Here is a 9,826-nt window from a genome sequence, read left to right on the forward strand (position 1 = left end):
CCGTTAGGATATAGGGGGCGGAGTAGTACTTACCTCTCTCGGGTTAGCCGGTAGTAGTACGAAACTTATCTTCGATGGACTTCTTAATGCTGGTTAGGGTACGCTTAATATACGTCTTATACGCTACCTAGACGATACCGAAGGCGGATATAGGGTCGTCGGCCGGGAAAGCCTATTCGATCGCGTCCCGCGCGGCTAGGGGGTTAGAGGGAAGTATAATAGCGCGAAGGTCTTCCTCGACGTCGGTACTTAGAGTGCGGTCGGTACCGTAGAAGATGCGGAGGTCGAGGACCGGACGGCTACTCTTACTACGCTAATGTTTACGGTATTCCGTATACTACGAGTCTAACGTAGTCGGCGGCGCTACGACTAGGGTCGGTCGAAAGTCGACTTTAGGGGGTTTCGGTAGCGGGCGGCCGTACGTAATAGCGTCGTCGCGCCGCTCTAGGTACTCCTACTAAATGCCTAGTTTCTTCATAGCCGCGTAGTAGATGTAGGCGTAGTACTAGGAGGTCTTACCGAGTCCGTAGTCCTTAGCGACTAGGCCGCTACCGTAGGGGCACTCTTCTATATCCATCTACTATACCGTACCGATGACCTAATAATATTTAGGGTAAAAGGGCGTAGAGTCGGTTTTATCGGTAGGCGGAGTATAGATACCCTTATCTAACTTACGGTAGTCGGGGTCGATGCCTAAGACCTAGGCCGCCTCGCGATAGCCTTTAATCGGCGTATAGACTGTCGACGTCTTCGCCCGTAGGTCCTAAAACTCCTTCTCGGTAGGGTATAGGACGGCGGGTTTCATCGGGTCTTAGTACTTCTCGGGGGCGACGCGCTCGGCTATAGAGAGGTCCTTACTCTACTAGGTAGAGTCTCCCGGTAAGGTCGTAGTAAACGAGTCGTAGATAATATTACATTAGTCGATTAGCGATAGTAAGAAGTACTTAAGTGTTTCTTCATCTAGTAGAGGTCGAACTACGCGGTCGGTCGCGCCCTAGAAAGAAGGTGGTTAGTAACGTGACGTACTAACGAGTAAAAGGGGGCCGTAGAATGGATCCTCTCGGCTAGTTAGTGACAGTCTAGGTGAATAGGCCGTAGAATGGATCTAGTAGTTAGGATGTCTAGCGGATCCATTCTACGGCCCGTTAGCCGGGTAATCTAGAGTTAAGCGAACGGATCTATACTATAGACGAGTAAAACTTACCTTCTTCTTAGATAACTTAGAGAGTCGCTCGATGTTGCGAGCGATATAGTCGTTATCATCGGCTAATTAATCTAAGGTCTTATCTTTAAGGATAAGAGTGGCTATATTAATCCGTTCTACCTTATCGTACTCGGGGTATTCCTTATCCCCCTATAAGAGAGTAACTTAGTCTTTAAGGTTCTATACGTCCTAGGCTTTAGCCGCGATAGCCGGGTCGATGGATATACGGGCGAATTCCTCATCGGTTAAGTAGCGCACCGGGGCCGCCGTCTTATTACCGAAGATAGGTAGGGTCTATTTTTCGTAATACCCGACCGCGAACCGTAGTAGGACGAAGGCGCGATAGAAGTCCTCGGCGGTAGCGAATCCCCATCGGATCTATCCGGGCTTCGCCTTATTAAAGGACTTCTTAAAGAGGCCGCGGCATTTCTTAATGATCTTATATATCTAGGCTACGTAGACGACCTTAGGGAAGATACTCTTATTCTTCTTAGTCGGGCCTACGAATTTAGCGAAGTAGGGGTCCTCGAGGGATAGGGGTTCCGTAACGCTAATATCGGCTAGTTATCTCTAGCTATAAGGGGCCTTATCGCCTTTAGCGATTTCTTTAATAATCTTATCGTAGGCGAACGTAGACGTAGCGACTACGCCGGGTATACTAAAGCCTACCCGCTTATATTTTAGGAAGGATTAGATGGTGGGTTTTAAGGCCTCGACTACCCGGCCGAGCTCTTAGGTATTAGGTAAGCTTAGGTACCCGGCGATGTAGGCCTAGTTACGCTATAGTTTTCGCTCGGGCTCGATAATCCGATACTAATAGAAATTATAGGCTATGGCGGCGATCGCGGTCGCGCGGTCCGTAAAGCCGAAGTCCTCTACCGTCTTCTTATCCTGTACTTTCTATTACTTCCTAGCGTTACGGGCGATAGCCTTATCGCGAGCTATCTTAGGGTCTAGGTCGAGGCCGCTATCCGATTCGCCCTCGGAGTCTTCGATATATACGGCGGACTTAGCCTCGGACTATCGCTACTTACCCTTATCCGTAGCCTTCGATGCTGGTGCCGGGGATTACGCTTCGCCATCGTCCGCGCCGGTGAGGTCTATATAACTGGTACTCTTAGTCGTACTCTTCGTAGTGCTCTTCTTAGTCGTACTCTTTAGGGGGCTCTCTTAGTTAGATAGGTTAGACTAGTTAGTGGCTTCTTCGGTGTTTTTCAGTCGTTCTTATAACTCTTCTAGGGTAGCCTTAGTGTTTTTATACTTCTCCTTAAGCTAAGCGGCGCGGTCTTTATTACCTTTAGTTCTTAGTAGGTCTTCATACGCTTTCTTGATTCTAGTAACCTTCTACTCGATATATACGACGCGTACCTCTAGCGCGGTCTTTAATTCGGTCTTAGGGCGCTTCGTAGGTTCCGCCTCGGAGGAGCTGGAGGTCCTAGATCGGCGCTTACGGCGGAGTACTATAGTGACGATGGGGTTTTCAGTTCCTATAAGTAGCTCGAGTTAGTTAAAATAGTCTATAGATTAGATCTAATGACTTAAGGGGCGCGGGATAGATACTAATTAAATGGGCCGTAGAATGGATCCATTCTATAGCCCATTATATACTAGTCGTACGGTAAAAAAAAAAAAACGAGATATGGTGCGTAGATCCAGTCCCTAGGCCGTTATAGGTTAGGAGGCGTTAATCTTAGAAATCTAATGGATCCATTCTATAGACCGTTACGAGTGAAAAGGGATAGAATATAGAACTTCTACGGATCCTCTTCCCTACCAGTACTAAACTAATATAAAAAAGGGTTAGGATGAGATCTTAAAAGGGTCTCATAAATGGTCGAAGTTATAGAAACCTAGTAAGGTACGATATAGAATAGAACTACCTCGCTGTTAGTGCTAAACTAATAAAAAAAAAAGGTTAAAAAAGGAGATCCTCGATGAATCTCTTAGGGTTTTAAAATCGCGGAAGCCTAGTAAAAGGCGGTAAGGAATGGATCTACTAGGGTAGTTAGTAGACTGGGGAAGAGAAGACATTAGCTATAGAATAGATCCACTAGAGGCTGGAGGTAGGTAGTAGATGAGAGAGGGAGAGGGTAAATGAGCTGTAGATTAGATCTAGTAAGCTAAATACTGACCTCTAGGTGAGATTTTAGCCGCTGTCATATAGAATCTGTCGCCGGCGCGCGAATCTGGCGTCGCTGGCGCTAAAAAGGGCGTCTCGGCTAGGCTACGGTTAGGTAGAGCCTATACTGGACTCTCTTGATGGATTAGATAGCGTTTACATAGGAAAATGGAGCGATTTAGATGAAGTTGAGAAGGGTTATCCTAGGAAAGTATAAGAGGAGAGAAGAGAGATTAAAAAGTAGGAGATAGATTCGCGACGGCGAAAGACGCTAAGTATTATCGACAACTAGGTAGGTAAGGTAGAGGTAAATTCTACTATACTCTAGAGCGAGATAGATCTAGTCTATAGACTACCTAACTATAACTGAAGAGGTGATAAGCTATTAGATCCATTCTATAGCCTATTTACTCTAACTCTACGAGGTCTTATAAGCCGATGCTAGGACTTCCTAGGTTAGACATTCAGTCCATCATATAAGCTCTAGTCGGTAGAGGCCGACTTAGATGGGTCTTATATAATTAAGCCGTACTATAGAATAATAGACGTATATTATACCCTAATTAACACTAACGGCTAATCTTTGATGCGCGAGCCTCGGAGGCGGAGACGTCTAGGATATATAAAGAGGATACGTCTATGATTAACGAATCAGCGCGGACTAGGGGAATATAGGGAAATTCTAGGGTAAATTATAGGTCTACGGGTACCCGACCCCGGATTCTACCTACTACTAGTACTACTATCCCTTCTACTAGACTAGTTAGGTAGTACTAGATGTAAGTACGTTCGCGATAGCGTCGTATACGGGTCGTCGACGGTAAGTTATGTCGCGGTCCTTAACTAATATAGATTTCGGTATATACTATTAGACATCCTCGATCGCGGCGCCATCGAAGCCTCTAAGCTTACTACTTATAAGAAGTCCACTATCTTATCCCGCGAGATCTAAGCATCCGTCAGATTAATCCGGCTAGGTGAACTTACTAAGTGAACTTACTAGGTATACTATACCTAAGGGTACTAAGGCCGTCATCTAATGCTCTTCTTAAAGTAAGTAATGACCTCCTACCGGAACTTATCAGGTACGCCGTATTAGAGGGTACTAAGGCCGTTACCTAATGCTCTTCTTAAAGTAAGTAATAGGTTTCTATATTTACGGGGATAGTAGATCCTATACGGACGCGCGTATTTTCTATAACCGGAGTAGTAGGTATAAACGGAATAACGGTATAGAAATGGGTTTTAGATTAATATCGGGCGAGGCGTTATAGAAATCGGGGCGAGTAATAATGTAATGGGCGGTTTACGGTCGCGCTTACTTAATAATAGTATCTATCCTCGATAGGTCGCGGCCGAGATAAGCTTTCGCGAGATGGATAAGATCTACGGCGCGGAAGCCGGAAGTTTTAGAGGTTTAGGTTTAGCTAGATAGGTGAGATATAGGAATGAAAGGTAGGAAATTAGATTAGCGGTAGAGTCTCGGTAATCGTAGTGTCGCCTCTATAGCGTATATAGCCTCAAGACGTAGAATAACGAGGGTCGGGATCCGGACCGGCTTACGATACGGGTAGTTACGGTAGATAGACTATAGAATAGATCTAAGGGGAAGGAGGGGAGAGATACGCAGCGGATCCATTCTATAGCCTATTCTTACCGCCGCCCGGAGATGATATATAGATAGACGTAGAGAGAGGGAGGGGTAGAACGAATCGTAGATGATTATAGTTCGTATATATATATAATACTAGAGAGTCCCCTAATGAGGGTACGTCCTCGGCGGTTACTCCGTCTCGGTAATACGACGTACCTATATATCGACCTACTCGGACCATTAGGTCGGTATCTAGGAAATCCACTCTAGGAGGTCGGCCGTCTATCCCGGGCGGTAGAGCTAGTACGTCCGTTTATTACGGGCCCCGAGCTATACCTACTTATCGGGTTCGACGCGATAGAGGATGTCGGGCGTAGGTATAGTATTGAAATCGGCGGCTACGAGGTCGATAGAGTACTATATACGCGTACTCTATTTAGTCTTCTAGGTTAGTCCGTTCCGGTAGGGGTAGGGTAAGAGCTAGTACTACTTAAAGAGGTACCGGATATACGTACGCGTAAAGTACCGGCGGTAATAGTTCGCGGCGAAGGGGGCGTAGGAGAGTCGAGTATACGCGCGGCGGTAGAGGGTACGGTAGGGCTTCTAGTCCTAGTAGAGCCGGACGAACTCGTCGTCCTAGTCGAAGAGGTACTATACGAGTCGGCGGGGGTCCTTAAAGTCGGATTTATTACCGGTGACGGTATAGATACGCTTAATCGACATGATGCGGCGAAAGTATTCGTAGTAGAAGGGGCCCGAGCTCTATAGGGCCTCCTCGACGTAGTCGGGGAGGATATCGTACTCGACCGTATAGAGGGTATCGATCCGAAACTACTTAAGGTAGATATATACCGTCCATTAGAGGAGACGCTAGGCGATGAAGACGTAGTCGACGTATTCCTCGAGGAGACGGAGGGCGAGGTCGAGTCGCCGCTCGTAGTCGAAGAAGTTACGGACGGTACTACCGCGGCGGACGTATAGGTCTCGTAGGGTCGAGTTACTAAAGGTTACGAGGTCGGTAATGTCCCGGTGGAATTCGAGGCGGGTCTAGTCGATCCGTAGCTCGACCCAGTAGAATCCGTAGCGGGGAAGGGTATAATAGAATCCGAGGCCGACCTAGCTACGGCGGTAGTCCGTATCTAGGTCGCCGACGTCGACGCGCGATTCGCGCCGGGGGAGGTCCCGTCGCCCCTACTAGAGGGCGGGTTCCCGGGAGAGCTACTACCCGCCGAGGGCGAAGCAAAGACAGCGTAGGAACATGGCCATCATCTTAGTCTACTCCTACGTAGTCGCGTAGGGGAGCGCGCGGGCGTAGACGAGCTCGAAGCCGAGGGCGAACCGGTTAATGTAGTAGCGGAGGAAGCGAAAGTAGGTCGGCGTAGGGATCGTCTAGACGTACGGAGGGTAGCCTCGAGGGGGCCGCGGGCGCGTCGCGGGCGGGAGGTGCGTATAGAGGATGTCTATTATAGCGACCGCGTACGCGTAGGTGATATACGCCTCTTACCGGATGCCGTAGTATTTACGGCGGTTATCGTATAGGTTAACGCGGGCGCGGTACCGACTCTACGTATACGCCCGGCGTAGGATACGCCGCTCGCGGGGACGCCCCCCGGCTAGGGTACGGGCGGTATTACTAACTAAGGGGTCGACCGCTAGCTCCTCGACGGCGTCGTTATCGAAGGGTATACGCTTATTAACGTTAAACACCTCCTTAACCGAGTTATAGTTCTAGATATAGCGAACACCCCTCCGGTAGAGCCGCGACCGTTTAGGGGGGATACTCGTGACGGAGACGGCGTCGCGGAGTATAGACTACGTATAGAACCGAGTACCCGACCCCTAGTACGACGGGGTCTTACGTTCTTCCTAGTAGAGCTAGCGGATATACGACTCGAGGTAATACCGCCGCCATAGGTACGTCGTAGAGGTAGGGGAGATACTCGAGTCGGTCGAGGCCCGAGGAATATAGATCTCTTACCCGAGGTCGAGGTACAGCTGGTCCTCGTCGATGTACTCCTATTATAGGACTCCCTAGATCTAAGTATTCTACTCTTAGAGGGCGTCGAGGACGCTCGTAGTGTTACTAGAGCGACTCTTAAAGGCGAGCTTAGTCCCTTTAGTACTAAAGAAGATCTAGGGGTCGCGAAAGTCGTAGAGGCCGGGCTATAACTCGATTAACTTAAGGATAGCCGACTAGAGGGGTATAAGGAGGTAGGCTTAGAGGGTATAGTAGATGGCCTAGGTACTCTAGTAGCTACTAGTAGTAGCCTTACGCCCTTCGACCTACGCCGCGACCGAGTTAGCCTATGCCTACCGGAGAGACCTAGGGATATACTAGAGGATATACGCGGGGGTAATAGATGTAAGGGCCGGGAGGAAGATACGGTCGAACTAGCGGTATAACTACTACTACTTTAATCCGATAAATTCCCCGTCGACCGGGAGGTACGGGAAGAGGAAGTAGACCTCGATATCGCGAGCGTTAAAGAGGCGCCCGGCGAAGAAGTAAGGGATGTCGCGGAGGAGGGTAGCGGTGGCCCGGGGGCGTAGAGGGTCGCCCTCGTCCTCGTCTCGGTCCTCCTCCCGAGGTAGGACGGGATCCTCGCGGTACGAGATACTAGTAATATAGACGTCGGTCGTAATGTTCCGGTATACGCGTAGTACGAGCTCGACGTTTAACCCACCCCGGGCGAACGCGAGTAACGTCGCGAACCCGAGGAAGCTATCGATGTCGGATAAGACCTCGGGATCCGTAGGGGGGGTAGTATATATATAGAGGTAGATATATCGCGGGAAGGGTTAATAGGGACTAGTACCGTAGATAGCTTCTTCCCATTATTCCGCCGAGGGCGTAAAATCGCCCTACGCCTAGTTACGGGTTAGGAGCTAGTCGATATTATAGTCTAGTCGGATGACCGAGGGGAAATAGGCGCGTAGGAAATAAGAGAGTAGATCGTAGTATTTCTAGTCTCCGACGGCCTCCTCGTACTACTAGAGGAGAGAGGCGTATTTCTCGACCGTACATCCGTAGTACCCTTTAAAATGGAACTAGGCTAGGAGCTTCTCGACGGTAAAGGTCACGTAGTCTTACTCGTCATTATCGCTCTCAAGTCTAACACTATAAAGACTATCCTCGTCCGGGATATCCTCCTCTTAACTAGCTACCTCTTACTCGGATTAGAGTCCTTCTACGTCGTTAGAGTCGAGTAACTCGAAGGGGGTCTAGAAAGGAGGGTTAATAAGTTTAGGGGGGGTCGACGCGTCTAAGTCGAAGAGTTCGGGGGGGGTATCTCCGAAGATATATCGAGATCGTCGCGGCGTACGATATACTCTCGGTACGGGGAGTAGGGATAAAACTCTAGCCGATGTACGTATCGTAATTAAGCTGGAGATAATCGGAGAGTCTATATTAACTCTAGCCGAAGTATATACGGACGGTATACCTTAAGAGGACGACGACGGTAGGAGAGGGTAGATTACGGCCGTAGTTTTGATAGATACTAGCGACGCGGGCGAGTAGCTTAAGAAGTAAGTAGAGGTATAGGCTCTCGCGTAAGTCGTAGTTAAGTATAGAGGTACCCCTATAGAGGGCGTAGATATACGGTATAGGTAATTCGTAGTCTTAGTATCAGTATAAGGCCTTAGTAGCTTCGCCCGAGTACTGCTCCCGTAATCTTCATGTTTAGATTCGCTATCGCTCGAGACCGACGTATAGTCTTAATGGTGGCGAGTATATCGCGATAGTAGGTATATACGAGGGAGTGTAGACGGCGTAGATAGAGTAGAGGGGGATCGATGGCTCGAGGACTAGGGTATACCCGAATATAGGCGCGGTAAGGCGGTATAGTAGTGAATCTATCGCTAGCTAAGTGATGGTCTTTACGGTAGGCGTAGTAGTATATCGAGGGGTTCGCGATATCTATAACTATTAGTACGACGTAGGCTCTAAGTAGGGGATAGAGGTACTAGTTATAGCCGCGGTAGGCGTTTAAGGTAGAGGGTTTAATATTCGTTAATGTCGAGGGCGGTAACTTAGCGGATAGCATCTATAATGTCCTAGACGAAATCTTAACCTTATACGCGTAAGCTAGTAGCGGATGAAGTAGGAGTAGGATTAGGAAAGTTAAAAGGGTGTTTAATAATGGATTCGATAGCTTATTATCCGGGAGCTAGTAGTTAGGTAGCTTCCTATCGTCGTCTCTATCGAAGCCTCTACTAACGGATACGGTCTTACTAGCGTCGGCGCTAGGTAGATAGGTCTACCGTATCGTCTATCGATAGGGGTCTACCTCTCTTAGGTAGCCGTCCAGTACTAGATATATTATTCTTCGTAATATATATTATATTTTAGAGTTAAAGGAAAATGAAGTTAGTGAGGCGGTATATCTAAAGCTAATTAATTCGATCTAATTACTAAATTCGGGTACGTCTATAATATCCGGAGCTTAATTAATATTCGTCTACGGAGTAATAGTAAGCTTTAAAGATAATATAGCCTTATAACGGGAATCCTATTCTACCTTTAGGCGATAACTAAGCTTATAATTTAGTCGTTTCGGTTAGATAGCTCGGAACTTCTTATATACCGTTTTAATCGTAAGGTAGTGTAAGGCCGTACTAGCGCTCGATCCTAACTAGTTCCGCTATAGTAATAATGTAGAGGCTATCGTAGTAAAAGCCCGATATAGGCCTATCCTATACCTTTATCTATAAAATTTAGAGGTTTAGCCCTACCTATAGAGCGTCTACCTCTTTAATCTATTTAAGAAGACCTTACCTACCTACTATAGAGCGTCTACCTCTTTAATCTATTTAAGAAGACCTTACTTACCCGCCGTTTAGTCCGGTATATCTACGCGCTACCTCTTTTTCCTTTATAGAAAGCATTAACGGTAAATAGTGCTCTATC

General features: G+C 47.7%; 1 protein-coding gene across 1 annotated transcript; it reads right to left on the reverse strand.

The window, feature by feature from the left end:
• Nucleotides 1–7,330: 7,330 nt before the first annotated feature.
• Z517_05761 (uncharacterized protein) lies at nt 7,331–7,753 on the reverse strand (the record flags this gene model as incomplete). Its single annotated transcript, XM_013427503.1, has 2 exons — nt 7,331–7,639; nt 7,734–7,753. Coding segments are annotated over 2 exons (327 nt in total), but the record flags the coding sequence as incomplete, so codon positions are not given.
• Nucleotides 7,754–9,826: the final 2,073 nt, after the last annotated feature.

This window comes from Fonsecaea pedrosoi, assembly GCF_000835455.1.
Source record: "Fonsecaea pedrosoi CBS 271.37 unplaced genomic scaffold supercont1.4, whole genome shotgun sequence".
Taxonomy (NCBI): Eukaryota; Fungi; Ascomycota; class Eurotiomycetes; order Chaetothyriales; family Herpotrichiellaceae; genus Fonsecaea; species Fonsecaea pedrosoi.